The sequence below is a fragment of the Glandiceps talaboti genome, chromosome 20 (assembly GCF_964340395.1).
Source record: "Glandiceps talaboti chromosome 20, keGlaTala1.1, whole genome shotgun sequence".
NCBI classification, from domain to species: domain Eukaryota; kingdom Metazoa; phylum Hemichordata; class Enteropneusta; family Spengelidae; genus Glandiceps; species Glandiceps talaboti.
In genome coordinates this window covers 21,114,486-21,136,009 of record NC_135568.1, presented here as the reverse complement: position 1 = coordinate 21,136,009, position 21,524 = coordinate 21,114,486, and the positions used below count along the sequence as shown (strand labels likewise).

Below are 21,524 nucleotides of genomic sequence, written 5' to 3'. Positions count from 1 at the left end.
GTCTTGAATGTATAATACTAGTAAGTCTTTGACCTGCATTAGGGTCATTATAGCATATTTTTTTTCTATTCCATCCACATGAAATAAGAAATTAAGCAAAATGTGTTGTCAGTTTTCTTATATATTCTAAGATATTTACCTGTTTTTCCACAAAGTCCCTCCATTCCTTTGAAAGGCAGTACACTTGGAAATCTTCAAAGAATGTGGGACTCATGCTTGTTTTGGGTAAAGTTGGTAGGTGTGATTTCATTTTCAGGGGCTCTGTACATTTGTCAACAACTGCTCTCATCAAAGGTATAAGGAATGAGTAGGTCTTCTTGTCTCCTGAGTGGTCAAGGGAAGTCATGTGATGAGTCATGTGAATTTGAATGGCCTTGTGATTGGTTGATGGAAATCTAATGATTCTAGTCACATGAATATTTCAGGCTTTGTTATTGGCTAACAATTTGTTGTCACGGTAACTATATTTCTCACATTTGTTGCTATGGTTACTATAGTTCCGTCCTTTGTAGCTATGGTACTTTAACTGCCTGAAATAACATTTTATTCATTGATCTAAGAGTTCAAAGTTTAGTGTTTAAGATATGTAAGAACTCTGGCAATGTCAGAGTAGTTTTCCACATAATCAATATTTTTCAAGTGACAATGTAACAGAGAATATTACACTGCTAAACAAATGTCTGTGATAAAATTCATCTCAAAACCTGTTCTTGATTCATGGTAACAGAGAATATTACACTGCTAAACAAGATGAACAAGTCATTGACAATGACATAGTCCCCGCTATAATTGGAATTATCACTACTCTGATCACGCAACAACATTTGTGAACCTAAAACAAACAGACTTAGATATGTTGTGTGTGCTTGTTGGACATGGAATATGCCTCCAACAATAAAGGATTGGTTGGGTATGGGGGATCATATCACGATGAAAATGGAGTCTGAGTTATGGCTTTGGACATGAAAAATTCACAAACAAAATGGCTGCCAGACAGCCATATTGGATCGTATCACAACGAAAATGGATATGCACATGTATGTCATAGAACACTGTCCTAATACCAACTTTGAATGAGATCTGTTTAAGCATGTCTGAGTTATGGCTTTGGACATGCAAAAATTCACAAACAAAATGGCTACCAGGCAGCCATATTGGATCGTATCACAATGAAAATGGATACGCACATGTATGTCATAGAACACTGTCCTAATACCAACTTTGAATGAGATCTGTTCAAGCATGTCTGAGTTATGGCTTTGGACATGAAAATTCACAAACAAAATGGCTGCTAGGCGGCCATATTGGATCGTATCATGACAACAATGAATATGCACATGTATGTCATAGAACTATGTCCTAATACCAACTTTGAATGAGATCTGTTAAAGCATGTCTGAGTTATGGCTCTAGACAGGGAAAATTCACAAACAAAATGGTTGCTAGGCGGCCATATTGGATCGTATCATAAAACAAATTGACGTGCATATGTATGCTATAGTATGTTGCCCCTGTACCAAGTTTGAAAAAAATCGGTCCAGGCATCTCCAAGAAACAGCTGCGGACGGACGGACGGACGGACGGACGCACGGACGGACGGACGGACAGACGGAACCCAATCCATAAGTCCCCGTTCCGGACTTCGTCCGCGGGGACTAACAAATGTATGTGATAAAATTCATCTCAAAACCTGTTCTTGATTCATGGTAACAGAGAATATTGCACTGCTAAACAAATCTATGTGATAAAATTCATCTCAAAACCTGTTCTTGATTCATGATCAAATGATTTTTAACTATCACCATATATTACAAGAATGGAAATTGAGATTTCAGCTAACTAATATACACATATAGTCAAAGTCAAACTATTGGGCTGCATGTTGATATAAGGTATTGAATGGAGGTTATTTTACTAACAGTACGGTGTCATTTCTAATGACTTCCAGTGCTAAGTAATTATATCACAGGGGACAGTGAGTATGTAATTGATTGATTGACCGACTGATCAATTTATTGATTTATTTATTATTTGGTTGAGTGATTGATCAATTGAATGATCGATTTTTGTGGTGCAATATAACTATTTTGTGTGTGATGTTGATCAATTAACTTATTTTTTTTAGGTGATATAAAACTTTTCTTCTTTCTCTGGCTTTTTTCAGTTGTATCATTTCTTACTTACTTGTCTGTGGTTGTATATAAACTATCTCTTTATTGACTGAATAAAGACATCTTGTCCATTCTTCTCATATCTAAATTAAAACACCCTTAATCTCATAATTAGCATGGATCAGTTACAGTGAAAATTTGCTTTATGTCTAATCTTCTGGGAGATTATCACACCTGACAAACAGGCGATCATGCACACACTAGTAGGGAAATACTAGTTGATGCATAATGAGTGTGATAATCTCCCAGAAAATAAGAGATAAAGCAAACTGTCAATATAAGTGATCTCTTGCCAATAATATGATTAGGGGTGTTTTAATTTAGATAAGAGAAGAACAGACAAGTAATCTTTATTTAGTCAATAAAGAGAGAATTGTACACAGCTGAAAGAGAGAAAAGTAGCCAGGGAAAGAAGAAACAAAGTTTTATATCACCACAAAACTCAATGAGTCAATTGATCAATATCATACACAAAAATAAGTTATATTGCACCACAAAAACTGATCATTCAATCGGTGAATCATTCAACCAAATAATAAATCAATCAATAAATCGATCGACCAATCGATCAATCAATCATTTGCATGCTCACTGGCCCTGTGATTTATATCTGCACAACAAAGGCATTGCCGTCACTGACTTGTCTAAGCACCACATTTACCACAATAGTTTTAGTTTATCAAAAATTGCTGATAGTTGACTTTCCACAGTAGTAGTAATTGTCACGATATACATGTATGGGACATGAATGATAATTTCCTTACCTCTAAGTGATCTGACCAGAGCTTTATCAACAGAACCTAGTAGATAGCAAGCTTCCTGAGTTGAGGCTATTGGTCTGGTTTCTAGTAGAATATGTAGTTTAGCTGCAGATGCTGCACACAACTATTGACAAAATAACAATATGAATAACGCTATTAACGTAATAGATGGGTTACTATACACTATCTAGTGTTTAGTTTCAATAGATGGGTTACTATACAATATCTAGTGTTTAGTTTCAATAGATGGGTTACTGTACAATATCTAGTGTTTAGTTTCAATACATGGGTTACTATACAATATCTAGTGTTTAGTTTCAATAGATGGGTTACTCTACAATATCTAGTGTTTAGTTTCAATACATGGGTTACTATACAATATCTAGTGTTTAGTTTCAATACATGGGTTACTCTACAATATCTAGTGTTTAGTTTCAATAGATGGGTTACTATACAATATCTAGTGTTTAGTTTCAATACATGGGTTACTCTACAATATCTAGTGTTTAGTTTCAATAGATGGGTTACTATACAATATCTAGTGTTTAGTTTCAATAGATGGGTTACTCTACAATATCTAGTGTTTAGTTTCAATAGATGGGTTACTATACAATATCTAGTGTTTAGTTTCAATAGATGGGTTACTATACAATATGTAGTGTTTAGTTTCAATAGATGGGTTACTCTACAATATGTAGTGTTTAGTTTCAATAGATGGGTTACTATAAAATATCTAGTGTTTAGTTTCAATAGATGGGTTACTGTACAATATCTAGTGTTTAGTTTCAATAGATGGATTACTATACAATATCTAGTGTTTAGTTTCAATAGATGGGTTACTGTACAATATCTAGTGTTTAGTTTCAATAGATGGGTTACTCTACAATATCTAGTGTTTAGTTTCAATACATGGGTTACTATACAATATCTAGTGTTTAGTTTCAATAGATGGATTACTATACAATATCTAGTGTTTAGTTTCAATACATGGGTTACTCTACAATATCTAGTGTTTAGTTTCAATAGATGGGTTACTGTACAATATCTAGTGTTTAGTTTCAATACATGGGTTACTCTACAATATCTAGTGTTTAGTTTCAATAGATGGATTACTATACAATATCTAGTGTTTAGTTTCAATAGATGGGTTACTATACAATATCTAGTGTTTAGTTTCAATAGATGGATTACTCTACAATATCTAGTGTTTAGTTTCAATAGATGGGTTACTATACAATATCTAGTGTTTAGTTTCAATACATGGGTTACTCTACAATATCTAGTGTTTAGTTTCAATAGATGGGTTACTATACAATATCTAGTGTTTAGTTTCAATAGATGGGTTACTATACAATATCTAGTGTTTAGTTTCAATAGATGGGTTACTATACAATATGTAGTGTTTAGTTTCAATAGATGGGTTACTCTACAATATGTAGTGTTTAGTTTCAATAGATGGGTTACTATAAAATATCTAGTGTTTAGTTTCAATAGATGGGTTACTGTACAATATCTAGTGTTTAGTTTCAATAGATGGGTTACTATACAATATCTAGTGTTTAGTTTCAATAGATGGGTTACTATACAATATCTAGTGTTTAGTTTCAATAGATGGGTTACTCTACAATATCTAGTGTTTAGTTTCAATAGATGGGTTACTATACAATATCTAGTGTTTAGTTTCAATAGATGGGTTACTATACAATATCTAGTGTTTAGTTTCAATAGATGGGTTACTATACAATATCTAGTGTTTAGTTTCAATAGATGGGTTACTATACAATATCTAGTGTTTAGTTTCAATAGATGGGTTACTATACAATATCTAGTGTTTAGTTTCAATAGATGGGTTACTATACAATATCTAGTGTTTAGTTTCAATAGATGGGTTACTATACAATATGTAGTGTTTAGTTTCTATAGATAGGTTATTATACAATATGTAGTGTTTAGTTTCAATAGATGGGTTACTATACAATATCTAGTGTTTAGTTTCAATACATGGGTTACTATACAATATCTAGTGTTTAGTTTCAATACATGGGTTACTGTACAATATCTAGTGTTTAGTTTCAATAGATAGGTTACTATACAATATCTAGTGTTTAGTTTCAATAGATGGGTTACTATACAATATCTAGTGTTTAGTTTCAATACATGGGTTATTATACAATATCTAGTGTTTAGTTTCAATAGATAGGTTACTATACAATATCTAGTGTTTAGTTTCAATAGATGGGTTACTATACAATATCTAGTGTTTAGTTTCAATAGATGGGTTACTATACAATATGTAGTGTTTAGTTTCAATAGATGGGTTACTGTACAATATCTAGTGTTTAGTTTCAACACATGGGTTACTATACAATATCTAGTGTTTAGTTTCAACAGATAGGTTACTCTACAATATCTAGTGTTTAGTTTCAACAGATGGGTTACTATACAATATCTAGTGTTTAGTTTCAATACATGGGTTACTATACAATATGTAGTGTTTAGTTTCAACAGATGGGTTACTATACAATATGTAGTGTTTAGTTTCAATACATGGGTTATTATACAATATCTAGTGCTTAGTTTCAATAGATAGGTTACTATACAATATCTAGTGTTTAGTTTCAATAGATGGGTTACTATATAATATGTAGTGTTTAGTTTCAATAGATGGGTTACTATACAATATGTAGTGTTTAGTTTCAATAGATGGGTTACTCATGTAGTGTTTAGTTTCAATAGATGGGTTACTATACAATATCTAGTGCTTAGTTTCAATAGATAGGTTACTATACAATATGTAGTGTTTAGTTCCAATAGATGGGTTACTATACAATATCTAGTGTTTAGTTTCAACACATGGGTTACTATACAATATGTAGTGTTTAGTTTCAACACATGGGTTACTATACAATATCTAGTGTTTAGTTTCAATAGATGGGTTACTATACAATATCTAGTGTTTAGTTTCAATAGATGGGTTACTATACAATATCTAGTGTTTAGTTTCAATAGATGGGTTACTATACAATATCTAGTGTTTAGTTTCAATAGATGGGTTACTATACAATATCTAGTGTTTAGTTTCAATAGATAGGTTATTATACAATATCTAGTGCTTAGTTTCAATAGATAGGTTACTATACAATATCTAGTGTTTAGTTTCAATAGATGGGTTACTATATAATATGTAGTGTTTAGTTTCAATAGATGGGTTACTATACAATATGTAGTGTTTAGTTTCAATAGATGGGTTACTCATGTAGTGTTTAGTTTCAATAGATGGGTTACTATACAATATCTAGTGCTTAGTTTCAATAGATAGGTTACTATACAATATGTAGTGTTTAGTTCCAATAGATGGGTTACTATACAATATCTAGTGTTTAGTTTCAACACATGGGTTACTATACAATATGTAGTGTTTAGTTTCAACACATGGGTTACTATACAATATCTAGTGTTTAGTTTCAATAGATGGGTTACTATACAATATCTAGTGTTTAGTTTCAATAGATAGGTTACTATACAATATGTAGTGTTTAGTTCCAATAGATGGGTTACTATACAATATCTAGTGTTTAGTTTCAACACATGGGTTACTATACAATATCTAGTGTTTAGTTTCAACACAAGGGTTACTATACAATATCTAGTGTTTAGTTTCAATAGATGGGTTACTATACAATATCTAGTGTTTAGTTTCAATAGATGGGTTACTATACAATATCTAGTGTTTTGTTTCAATAGATGGGTTACTATACAATATGTAGTGTTTAGTTTCAATAGATGGGTTACTATACAATATCTAGTGTTTAGTTTCAATAGATGGGTTACTATACAATATCTAGTGTTTTGTTTCAATAGATGGGTTACTATACAATATGTAGTGTTTAGTTTCAATAGATGGGTTACTATACAATATCTAGTGTTTAGTTTCTATAGATGGGTTACTATACAATATCTAGTGTTTAGTTTCAATAGATGGGTTACTATACAATATCTAGTGTTTAGTTTCAATAGATGGGTTACTGTACAATATCTAGTGTTTAGTTTCAACACATGGATTACTGTACAATATCTAGTGTTTAGTTTCAATAGATGGGTTACTATACAATATCTAGTGTTTAGTTTCAATAGATGGGTTACTATACAATATCTAGTGTTTAGTTTCAACACATGGGTTACTATACAATATGTAGTGTTTAGTTTCAATAGATGGATTACTCTACAATATCTAGTGTTTAGTTTCAATAGATGGGTTACTATACAATATCTAGTGTTTAGTTTCAATAGATGGGTTACTATACAATATCTAGTGTTTAGTTTCAATAGATGGGTTACTATACAATATGTAGTGTTTAGTTTCAACACATGGGTTACTATACAATATCTAGTGTTTAGTTTCAATAGATGGGTTACTATACAATATGTAGTGTTTAGTTTCAATAGATGGGTTACTATACAATATCTAGTGTTTAGTTTCAATAGATGGGTTACTCTACAATATCTAGTGTTTAGTTTCAATAGATGGGTTACTATACAATATCTAGTGTTTAGTTTCAACACATGGGTTACTATACAATATCTAGTGTTTAGTTTCAATAGATGGGTTACTATACAATATCTAGTGTTTAGTTTCAATACATGGGTTACTACACAATATCTAGTGTTTAGTTTCAACACATGGGTTACTATACAATATCTAGTGTTTAGTTTCAATACATGGGTTACTATACAATATCTAGTGTTTAGTTTCAATAGATGGATTACTCTACAATATCTAGTGTTTAGTTTCAATAGATGGGTTACTATACAATATCTAGTGTTTAGTTTCAATACATGGGTTACTATACAATATCTAGTGTTTAGTTTCAATAGATGGGTTACTATACAATATGTAGTGTTTAGTTTCAATAGATGGGTTACTCTACAATATCTAGTGTTTAGTTTCAACAGATAGGTTACTATACAATATCTAGTGTTTAGCTCCAATACATGGGTTACTATACAATATCTAGTGTTTAGTTTCAATAGATGGATTACTGTACAATATCTAGTGTTTAGTTTCAATAGATGGATTACTCTACAATATCTAGTGTTTAGTTTCAATACATGGGTTACTATACAATATCTAGTGTTTAGTTTCAATAGATGGATTACTGTACAATATCTAGTGTTTAGTTTCAATACATGGGTTACTCTACAATATCTAGTTTAGTTTCAATACATAGGTTACTATACAATATCTAGTGTTTAGTTTCAATACATGGGTTACTATACAATATCTTGTGTTTAGTTTCAATAGATGGGTTACTCTACAATATCTAGTGTTTAGTTTCAATACATGGGTTACTCTACAATATCTAGTGTTTAGTTTCAATACATGGGTTACTGTACAATATCTAGTGTTTAGTTTCAACAGATGGGTTACTATACAATATCTAGTGTTTAGTTTCAATAGATGGGTTACTATACAATATCTAGTGTTTAGTTTCAATAGATGGGTTACTATACAATATCTAGTGTTTAGTTTCAATAGATGGGTTACTATACAATATCTAGTGTTTAGTTTCAATAGATGGGTTACTATACAATATGTAGTGTTTAGTTTCAATACATGGGTTACTCTACAATATCTAGTGTTTAGTTTCAATAGATGGGTTACTATACAATATCTAGTGTTTAGTTTCAATAGATGGGTTACTATACAATATGTAGTGTTTAGTTTCAACACATGGGTTACTATACAATATCTAGTGTTTAGTTTCAATAGATGGGTTACTCTACAATATGTAGTGTTTAGTTTCAATACATGGGTTACTCTACAATATCTAGTGTTTAGTTTCAACAGATAGGTTACTCTACAATATCTAGTGTTTAGTTTCAATACATGGGTTACTATACAATATCTAGTGTTTAGTTTCAATAGATGGGTTACTCTACAATATGTAGTGTTTAGTTTCAATACATGGGTTACTATACAATATCTAGTGTTTAGTTTCAATACATGGGTTACTCTACAATATCTAGTGTTTAGTTTCAATAGATGGGTTACTCTACAATATCTAGTGTTTAGTTTCAATACATGGGTTACTATACAATATCTAGTGTTTAGTTTCAATACATGGGTTACTCTACAATATGTAGTGTTTAGTTTCAATAGATGGGTTACTCTACAATATCTAGTGTTTAGTTTCAATACATGGGTTACTATACAATATCTAGTGTTTAGTTTCAATAGATGGATTACTCTACAATATCTAGTGTTTAGTTTCAATGCATGGGTTACTCTACAATATCTAGTGTTTAGTTTCAATAGATGGATTACTCTACAATATCTAGTGTTTAGTTTCAATAGATGGGTTACTATACAATATCTAGTGTTTAGTTTCAATACATGGGTTACTCTACAATATCTAGTGTTTAGTTTCAATAGATGGATTACTCTACAATATCTAGTGTTTAGTTTCAATACATGGGTTACTATACAATATGTATTGTTTAGTTTCAATAGATGGATTACTCTACAATATCTAGTGTTTAGTTTCAATAGATGGGTTACTCTACAATATCTAGTGTTTAGTTTCAATAGATGGATTACTCTACAATATCTAGTGTTTAGTTTCAATACATGGGTTACTCTACAATATGTAGTGTTTAGTTTCAATAGATGGGTTACTACACAATATCCAGTGTTTAGTTTCAATACATGGGTTACTATACAATATGTAGTGTTTAGTTTCAATAGATGGATTACTCTACAATATCTAGTGTTTAGTTTCAATAGATGGGTTACTATACAATATGTAGTGTTTTGTTTCAATAAATGGGTTACTATACAATATCTAGTGTTTAGTTTCAATAGATGGGTTACTGTACAATATCTAGTGTTTAGTTTCAACACATGGGTTACTATACAATATCTAGTGTTTAGTTTCAACAGATAGGTTACTCTACAATATCTAGTGTTTAGTTTCAACAGATGGGTTACTATACAATATCTAGTGTTTAGTTTCAACACATGGGTTACTATACAATATCTAGTGTTTAGTTTCAACAGATAGGTTACTCTACAATATCTAGTGTTTAGTTTCAACAGATGGGTTACTGTACAATATCTAGTGTTTAGTTTCAATACATGGGTTACTGTACAATATCTAGTGTTTAGTTTCAATAGATGGGTTATTATACAATATCTAGTGCTTAGTTTCAATAGATAGGTTACTATACAATATCTAGTGTTTAGTTTCAATAGATGGGTTACTATATAATATGTAGTGTTTAGTTTCAATAGATGGGTTACTATACAATATGTAGTGTTTAGTTTCAATAGATAGGTTACTATACAATATCTAGTGTTTAGTTTCAATAGATGGGTTACTATATAATATGTAGTGTTTAGTTTCAATAGATGGGTTACTATACAATATGTAGTGTTTAGTTTCAATAGATGGGTTACTCATGTAGTGTTTAGTTTCAATAGATGGGTTACTATACAATATCTAGTGCTTAGTTTCAATAGATAGGTTACTATACAATATGTAGTGTTTAGTTCCAATAGATGGGTTACTATACAATATCTAGTGTTTAGTTTCAACACATGGGTTACTATACAATATGTAGTGTTTAGTTTCAACACATGGGTTACTATACAATATCTAGTGTTTAGTTTCAATAGATGGGTTACTATACAATATCTAGTGTTTAGTTTCAATAGATAGGTTACTATACAATATGTAGTGTTTAGTTCCAATAGATGGGTTACTATACAATATCTAGTGTTTAGTTTCAACACATGGGTTACCATACAATATCTAGTGTTTAGTTTCAACACAAGGGTTACTATACAATATCTAGTGTTTAGTTTCAATAGATGGGTTACTATACAATATCTAGTGTTTAGTTTCAATAGATGGGTTACTATACAATATCTAGTGTTTTGTTTCAATAGATGGGTTACTATACAATATGTAGTGTTTAGTTTCAATAGATGGGTTACTATACAATATCTAGTGTTTAGTTTCTATAGATGGGTTACTATACAATATCTAGTGTTTAGTTTCAATAGATGGGTTACTATACAATATCTAGTGTTTAGTTTCAATAGATGGGTTACTGTACAATATCTAGTGTTTAGTTTCAACACATGGATTACTGTACAATATCTAGTGTTTAGTTTCAATAGATGGGTTACTATACAATATCTAGTGTTTAGTTTCAATAGATGGGTTACTATACAATATCTAGTGTTTAGTTTCAACACATGGGTTACTATACAATATGTAGTGTTTAGTTTCAATAGATGGATTACTCTACAATATCTAGTGTTTAGTTTCAATAGATGGGTTACTATACAATATCTAGTGTTTAGTTTCAATAGATGGGTTACTATACAATATCTAGTGTTTAGTTTCAATAGATGGGTTACTATACAATATGTAGTGTTTAGTTTCAACACATGGGTTACTATACAATATCTAGTGTTTAGTTTCAATAGATGGGTTACTATACAATATGTAGTGTTTAGTTTCAATAGATGGGTTACTATACAATATCTAGTGTTTAGTTTCAATACATGGGTTACTGTACAATATCTAGTGTTTAGTTTCAATAGATGGGTTACTATACAATATCTAGTGTTTAGTTTCAACACATGGGTTACTATACAATATCTAGTGTTTAGTTTCAATAGATGGGTTACTATACAATATCTAGTGTTTAGTTTCAATACATGGGTTACTATACAATATCTAGTGTTTAGTTTCAACACATGGGTTACTATACAATATCTAGTGTTTAGTTTCAATAGATGGGTTACTATACAATATGTAGTGTTTAGTTTCAATACATGGGTTACTCTACAATATCTAGTGTTTAGTTTCAATAGATGGGTTACTATACAATATCTAGTGTTTAGTTTCAATAGATGGGTTACTATACAATATGTAGTGTTTAGTTTCAACACATGGGTTACTATACAATATCTAGTGTTTAGTTTCAATAGATGGGTTACTATACAATATCTAGTGTTTAGTTTCAATACATGGGTTACTCTACAATATCTAGTGTTTAGTTTCAATAGATGGGTTACTCTACAATATCTAGTGTTTAGTTTCAATACATGGGTTACTATACAATATCTAGTGTTTAGTTTCAATACATGGGTTACTCTACAATATGTAGTGTTTAGTTTCAATAGATGGGTTACTCTACAATATCTAGTGTTTAGTTTCAATACATGGGTTACTATACAATATCTAGTGTTTAGTTTCAATAGATGGGTTACTATACAATATCTAGTGTTTAGTTTCAATACATGGGTTACTATACAATATCTAGTGTTTAGTTTCAATAGATGGGTTACTATACAATATCTAGTGTTTAGTTTCAATACATGGGTTACTATACAATATCTAGTGTTTAGTTTCAATAGATGGGTTACTCTACAATATCTAGTGTTTAGTTTCAATACATGGGTTACTCTACAATATCTAGTGTTTAGTTTCAATAGATGGGTTACTCTACAATATCTAGTGTTTAGTTTCAATAGATGGATTACTATACAATATGTAGTGTTTAGTTTCAATAGATGGATTACTCTACAATATCTAGTGTTTAGTTTCAATAGATGGGTTACTATACAATATGTAGTGTTTTGTTTCAATAGATGGATTACTCTACAATATCTAGTGTTTAGTTTCAATACATGGGTTACTATACAATATGTATTGTTTAGTTTCAATAGATGGATTACTCTACAATATCTAGTGTTTAGTTTCAATAGATGGGTTACTCTACAATATCTAGTGTTTAGTTTCAATAGATGGATTACTCTACAATATCTAGTGTTTAGTTTCAATACATGGGTTACTCTACAATATGTAGTGTTTAGTTTCAATAGATGGGTTACTATACAATATCCAGTGTTTAGTTTCAATACATGGGTTACTATACAATATGTAGTGTTTAGTTTCAATAGATGGATTACTCTACAATATCTAGTGTTTAGTTTCAATAGATGGGTTACTATACAATATGTAGTGTTTTGTTTCAATAGATGGGTTACTATACAATATCTAGTGTTTAGTTTCAATAGATGGGTTACTATACAATATCTAGTGTTTAGTTTCAATACATGGGTTACTATACAATATCTAGTGTTTAGTTTCAACACATGGGTTACTCTACAATATGTAGTGTTTAGTTTCAATAGATGGGTTACTATACAATATGTAGTGTTTAGTTTCAATAGATGGATTACTGTACAATATCTAGTGTTTAGTTTCAATAGATGGGTTACTATACAATATCTAGTGTTTAGTTTCAATAGATGGATTACTCTACAATATCTAGTGTTTAGTTTCAATAGATGGATTACTATACAATATCTAGTGTTTAGTTTCAATAGATGGGTTACTATACAATATCTAGTGTTTAGTTTCAACACATGGGTTACTATACAATATGTAGTGTTTAGTTTCAATAGATGGATTACTCTACAATATCTAGTGTTTAGTTTCAATAGATGGATTACTCTACAATATATAGTGTTTAGTTTCAATAGATGGATTACTCTACAATATCTAGTGTTTAGTTTCAATAGATAGGTTACTATACAATATCTAGTGTTTAGTTTCAACACATGGGTTACTATACAATATGTAGTGTTTAGTTTCAATAGATGGATTACTCTACAATATCTAGTGTTTAGTTTCAATAGATGGGTTACTGTACAATATCTAGTGTTTAGTTTCAATAGATGGGTTACTATACAATATGTAGTGTTTAGTTTCAATAGATGGATTACTCTACAATATCTAGTGTTTAGTTTCAACACATGGGTTACTATACAATATCTAGTGTTTAGTTTCAATAGATGGGTTACTGTACAATATCTAGTGTTTAGTTTCAATAGATGGGTTACTCTACAATATGTAGTGTTTAGTTTCAATTCATGGGTTACTGTACAATATGTAGTGTTTAGTTTCAATAGATGGGTTACTATACAATATCTAGTGTTTAGTTTCAATAGATGGGTTACTATACAATATCTAGTGTTTAGTTTCAATAGATGGATTACTCTACAATATCTAGTGTTTAGTTTCAATAGATGGGTTACTATACACTATCTAGTGTTTAGTTTCAATAGATGGATTACTCTACAATATCTAGTGTTTAGTTTCAATAGATGGGTTACTATACAATATGTAGTGTTTAGTTTCAACACATGGGTTACTATACAATATCTAGTGTTTAGTTTCAATAGATGGGTTACTATACAATATCTAGTGTTTAGTTTCAATAGATGGATTACTCTACAATATCTAGTGTTTAGTTTCAATAGATGGGTTACTATACAATATGTAGTGTTTAGTTTCAATAGATGGATTACTGTACAATATCTAGTGTTTAGTTTCAACAGATGGGTTACTATACAATATCTAGTGTTTAGTTTCAATAGATAGGTTACTATACAATATCTAGTGTTTAGTTTCAATAGATGGGTTACTATACAATATCTAGTGTTTAGTTTCAATACATGGGTTACTATACAATATCTAGTGTTTAGTTTCAATACATGGGTTACTCTACAATATCTAGTGTTTAGTTTCAATAGATGGGTTACTGTACAATATCTAGTGTTTAGTTTCAATACATGGGTTACTGTAAGAGTTGTAAAAACTAGGATCCAGTATCTAGTTTGGTGAATGATTCATGTGGTCCAACTCAATAATAAAATCTCATAGGTCAGGCAATCCAAAAGAATAACAGTCTAAAATTGATCAGGGCCAATGCCATTAGAACATCCTTTAGCATTTAAACTCTTCAGACATGTATGTAGTTATACAAAATGTAGCCCAGATCAGGCTAGATTGATAATATAGGACAAAGGAAACATGTGGAAGTAGGTGACATTTTAGACTGTAAGATACATCATGTTGGCCAGTCCTGTTAGAGTGAACTGATAGCATGGTATGTAAGTAAAGTAAAGGTTGTTTATTATAGTGACATGTGATATACATTTTAGCAATAACAATATCAGAAAGCAAACACATCACCCAGCCCACCGGGCTTATTAGTCACTACAAAACTGAATTACTCGTATAAAGCACTTAAAAATAAGGGGTGCAAAGAGGACAGTCATAACAAGTAAAGAAAAGTAACATACTACATTGTTATATAAAGATGATTACACCTTCTGGTGTAAGCTTTGTGAATAAATTTACAAGTTGCTCTAGGCATATTGATCATTATAAAGTTCCATTTCTCAGTCTCATTAAAGTTTACAAAATTTGGATTAGACTCAAGTATAATATTGTAAAAATGTGTTCTTAAATCCTGATAGAATGAACAGTGAAATAAAAAGTGAGATTCATCCTCAATTGAATCTGCATTACATAACACACAGAGGCGAGCATGTAACACCTCGCCCCTAAAACGACCTGTTTCAATCCTGAGTGGAAGTATTCCTATTCGTAACTGAACAAAAAGAGAACGTTCAGCTCTCGACAAATCTAAATCTAAATAATTTTCACGACGATATGTTCTTTTAAAGATACTGTACGTGCGTAATTTCGGTTTGTTACGAACATGCATATACCAGTTTTCAGTACAATTCGACTGTTTACGTAACCTGACAATCCCAGTATCACATGGAATCAACTCATCAATATCTAGACTTTCAAAGATGTCATACATTTCAGAAGACCAATTGCCGACACACAGCGCATGGTCCCAAAAGAAAATCTTACTAGTTAACCTATCACTGTCAAGGTTACAAAGTCTGTTCCAATACCGGGCCATATTACCCCACCTACTCGCAATACACGAATCCCAACCAGTGTCTCCATTAATAGCGAGAGTAGGTGCGAATTTGTGAACACCTAAATAAAACCTTATTGCCCGATTCTGAATTAAATCACACGACGAGAAGTTTTGAAAACCCCAGATACCCGAGCAATATTCAAGAATTGGTACCACAGATGCATTGAACAATTTAGTGAATGTATTAAAACCCATATTATTCAGTGACCTGAATTTGGAACAGACTGCACCTAAAGCTCTACCAGCCGACTCAGCAAGCGCATTAGCAGTAATAGAAAAGTCAAGAAATTCATGCAAAACAATACCCAAATATTTGTACTTATTAACAATCTCTATTGTTTCAGTACCGATCATAAAGTTAAAACCAGTACAAACAGTGCCTTTCTTTCTAAAATGAATTACTTTTGACTTCACTATGTTTGCTTTTAATCGCCATTTTTTACACCAAGCAAAGAAAATATTTAACATTTCCTGAAGACCATCCTCGTTATCGGACAGAAGTACAATATCATCTGCATATAATAATATATTCAACTTTATATCTCCAATTCTAATACCTGGAGGCGATTCCTTAATAATAACAGCTAAATCATTTATAAACAGTGAAAATAGAGTAGGTGAAAGATTGTCTCCTTGTCTGACACCACTATTCGTAGGGAAACTACTAGACAGGTGCCCATTCAGATTGACGGCAGCACTAGTATCAGTGTACATGGCCTTTATAGCGTTATAAAATTTACCGTTAACTCCACTAATTAATAACCTATATAACAACGCCTCACGATTCACACAATCAAACGCTTTCCGCAAGTCTAAGAAGGCTGCAAAAGTGGGCAAGTTATTTACAAGTCTATTACGAATAACAGAAGTTAGAACAAAAATATGGTCTTCACATGAGCGACCTTTCCTGAAACCATTTTGCTCATCAACCAGGAGGTCATTATTTTCTAGATGAGTAATTAAACGAGCATTCAAAATTGAACAATAAAGCTTGCATATGACACTTTGTAAACTAATACCGCGATAGTTTAACGGAATACGTGGATCAGCTGAACGATCCTTAGGAATCGGTACGATTGTAGCAAAACGCCAAACATCTGGTATCAAACCACTGTCAAAGCACAATTGAAACAGATTATGCAACACTGAAATAGATACATCGTTTTTTAGGACTTCACCTGGAATGCGATCAATACCGACAGATTTTCCTCGCTTGACCTTGTTAACAACCTTTTCAACCTCTTCCAAGGAAATATTTTGATTCATTGCGACATTGCTCTCGTACAATGGGTCAATCATGTTGTTTTCTAAAACACCCTTATGATGTATAATCTGATTTAAGAAATCTTCATCATAATCATGGTATGAATGTCATATCTTACAGACTAGTAGTACAGATGTGAGGGATAGCTGATAGCATGGCATGAATGTCATATCTTACAGACTAGTACCGGTAGTACAGATGTGAGTGATATTGTGGTATGAATGTCATATCTTACAGACTAGTAGTACAAATGTGAGTGCCGGGTAGATATAGCATGGCATGAATGTCATATCTTACAGACTAGTAGTTCAGATGTGAGTGGTAGCTGATAGTGTGGCATGACTGTCATATCTTACAGACTAGTAGTACAGATGTGAGTGGTAGCTGATAGTATGGCATGAATGTCATATCTTACAGACTAGTAGTACAGATGTGCATGAGTGGTAGTTGATAGCATGGCATGAATGTCATATCTTACAGACTAGTAGTACAGATGTGAGTGGTAGCTGTTAGCGTGGCATGAATGTCGTATCTTACAGACTAGTAGTACAGATGTGAGTGGTAGCTGTTAGCGTGGCATGAATGTCGTATCTTACAGACTAGTAGTACAGATGTGAGTGGTAGTTGATAGCATGGCATGAATGTCATATCTTACAGACCAGTAGTACAGATGTGAGTGGTAGCTGATAGTGTGGCATGAATGTCGTATCTTACAGACTATTAGTACAGATGTGAGTGGTAGCTGATAGCATGGCATGAATGTCATATCTTACAGACTAGCAGCGTGCCAAAATAACGCCGGTCCTTCGGCCCGAGACCAACAGATTTCCGTTTGGACCGACAGTTTTTCAGAATTACAACAACGTATCGGTCCTTATGACCGACTGAAATTTGGAGTAAATAATAACATTTATTCAAAGATATATCCAATTTCACCTACATGAATCTGATCTTGTGTTACCTATTTTACTCTCGACATCTCGTTCAAGTCAAGCGACACAGAGCTAGCTCGCTCCGTGTTGTTGTCAATGTTGATATCATGTCGACATATGACGTAGCATACAGCATTTACTTTATGAAATTATGTTAGCAAACACATGATTGGCTGAATTTCTCTAATTATTTTTGTCTTGTCTAATCAGAACGACTTAGACATTCAGACTCATTTTACGCATTCAGCGTATGCGTCTTTTTCCACCATGATATCGTAATCATTTAATCATTGTTGTAAAGTTTACTGTTCAAAGTGTATGAAACTTTTAACGTGTTTGAGACAGTTCCACGTTGTATTTATATAGTATGTCACTTTGTGGCCATATTTAATGAGCTTCCGAAGAAGAAGACGAAACAGACACTGTTTTTTTTAAAGGCTGGTATTAAAGCTTGTAAATGTTAGCGGGTTTCCCGATCAATTTACCGGAGTTCCCCACATGTGTGGCCATGATCAAAACAAACTGACGGAAAACATATAAACTACCCTGCAAATGGCATTTTAACTAATAAAGAAGGCAGGTACACTTCGTAAAATATCTTCAGTACGATAGGTTTTTTGTTGTTGTAAAAACAGTAAAAAAATGCGTAGTCTGATTGCTTTCAATTTGATGCATATGATCATGTACGTCCTGTCATGTTGTAATCAACGTATAAACTTAGAAATGTTGCATTTTTGTTGCCATTGTTGTATCTGGAAAATTACTGCATCATGCCAAACACGGGTACATGGTGAATGACACATTACAGTACAGTTACCATATCACGTTCCCACGTCAAAAAAAAACTCGCACTGTAAGACATGTTTAGCCATGATAATTCTCTTCATCATGGTCAGATTTCTTACACAAACAACCAGTGACGATACTCAATACACCACGGTAGGGTATACGGGTAGGGCTTTATGGGGGTGGGGGGTGGGGGGTGGCCCTTCTGTACATATTTGTAAAGACTGAAGGAAGACGAAACCGCTCCATGTCACTGTGTGGATGGAAATTGAAATAAAGCAAATACACAGTTTTCAAGAGGGATAGTTATGCGACAAAACCTTCTGCTATGATGAATTTGTGGGTATACGTTCGCTAAGAGTTGGAAAGCTACATCAGCTGTTGCCACATACGATGAATCTGACTTTGGATTATGTGATTCAGAATTTAGTGAATCGTACAGAGAGGAAGGAGAGGACTGTGATCTCTTAGAGATTGCAGATAATGTAGATTTATTGATTCATTCACCCATATTATCTACAATCTATGGTTGTGTATTTCTATGGTGGAATGTATACATTCAGTCTCAGACCACTATACGGTAGTCTATAGGAACAGATTATGCGAGAATGAATATTCATAGTCTTTGGGTTCATAGTTACAAGTGAAAACCTCTACTCACAGAGTCAAAAAGTACACGTTGTGAATCCAAATTTTACTTCCGAGTTATTTTTTGTCTCTGTGAGTGGAAATTTTATGAAATAATAGTGGATAGTGAACAATTCGTTGTACTCTCTTTTACTTTTACATCTAAAGATATGTTGTATCATATTAAAGTTCAAAATCATTTAATCTGTAAATGGGGGGGGGGGGGGGTGTAGATACAGGTCGTGAACGTGAGTATGGACCAGCACTTTTCCTTAAGGACCAGCAGCATTTGCTACATGTCGGTCCTTATGACCAGTAGTCATTTTCCCTTAAGTTCACACACTGCAGACTAGTAGTACAGATGTGAGTGGTAGCTGATAGCGTGGCATGAATGTCAGGTGACATGCATGACACAAAATTATGACAAAAGTTAAAGACTCACCTCTATGTCATTTTGTGAAGCAAAGCCAATGAGTATCCTGATACCAATCTGTGCCATCTCTAACCAATCAGCCTCACCAAATGTCTGTTCCCATACATTGAGAGCATCTAATAAGAGCATTAGGGTATCCACCAACTGAAAAATAGTTAGATACAAAGTAGAGTCAAACTGTTAAATTGAGACTACATAAACTTAGTACTGTCTTAAATTGAGACTACATAAACTTAGTACTGTCTTAAATTGAGACTACATAAACTTAGTACTGTCTTAAATTGAGACTACATAAACTTAGTACTGTCTCAAATTGAGACTACATAAACTTAGTACTGTCTCAAATTGAGACTACATAAACTCAGTACTGTCTTAAATTGAGACTACATAAACTTAGTACTGTCTTAAATTGAGACTACATAAACTTAGTACTGTCTTAAATTGAGACTACATAAACTTAGTACTGTCTTAAATTGAGACTACATAAACTCAGTACTGTCTTAAATTGAGACTACATAAACTTAGTACTGTCTTAAATTGAGACTACATAAACTCAGTACTGTCTTAAATTGAGACTACATAAACTTAGTACTGTCTCAAATTGAGACTACATAAACTCAGTACTGTCTTAAATTGAGACTACATAAACTTAGTACTGTCTTAAATTGAGACTACATAAACTCAGTACTGTCTTAAATTGAGACTACATAAACTCAGTACTGTCTTAAATTGAGACTACATGAACTCAGTACTGTCTTAAATTGAGACTACATAAACTTAGTACTGTCTTAAATTGAGACTACATAAACTTAGTACTGTCTTAAATTGAGACTACATAAACTTAGTACTGTCTTAAATTGAGACTACATAAACTTAGTACTGTCTTAAATTGAGACTACATAAACTTAGTACTGTCTCAAATTGAGACTACATAAACTTAGTACTGTCTTAAATTGAGACTACGTAAACTTAGTACTGTCTTAAATTGAGACTACATAAACTTAGTACTGTCTTAAATTGAGACTACATAAACTTAGTACTGTCTTAAATTGAGACTACATAAACTTAGTACTGTCTTAAATTGAGACTACATAAACTTAGTACTGTCTTAAATTGAGACTACGTAAACTTAGTACTGTCTCAAATTGAGACTACATAAACTTAGTACTGTCTCAAATTGAGACTACATTAACTTACTACTGTCTTAAATTGAGACTACATAAACTCAGTACTGTCTTAAATTGAGACTACATAAACTTAGTACTGTCTTAAATTGAGACTACATAAACTTAGTACTGTCTCAAATTGAGACTACATAAACATAGTACTGTCTCAAATTGAGACTACATAAACTTAGTACTGTCTCAAATTGAGACTACATAAACTTAGTACTGTCTTAAATTGAGACTACATTAACTTAGTACTTTTCTACTTATTCCTCAACAATGCCCATGAAGGTATGAAATAAAGTTGGACATTGTTTGTGTTCAATTACTATAGATTGCGCAAGTCATGTTGTGGTCTAGCTGCTACGTACACCACTCCAGCAATTCTACTGACTTCCAAACTGATCACATGTCATAAAGTGGCACAGGTGCTGTTGATGGCATGCCCTGGAACTGTGAACCAGTGGACATCCTTTGGCTTTTGTTTGGCAACCTTCCAAGTATACATCCAAGACAGGGAATGTTGTACCTTTGAATTTTATCATTTTGGTGTTTCTACATT

General features: G+C 32.3%; 1 protein-coding gene across 2 annotated transcripts in view; it reads right to left on the bottom strand.

Annotated features, from left to right (window-relative positions):
- The window catches only part of LOC144451067 (neurobeachin-like protein 1), a 312,418-nt gene that overhangs the window by 124,547 nt on the left and 166,347 nt on the right, over positions 1-21,524 (bottom strand). For both annotated transcript variants that reach the window (XM_078141830.1, XM_078141831.1), the window contains 3 exons: positions 19,806-19,940; positions 2,936-3,056; positions 140-324 (listed from right to left, as the gene is read on the bottom strand). In XM_078141830.1, the coding sequence (XP_077997956.1) occupies positions 140-324; positions 2,936-3,056; positions 19,806-19,940 (441 nt within the window). The remainder of the gene's footprint in view (positions 1-139; positions 325-2,935; positions 3,057-19,805; positions 19,941-21,524) is intronic.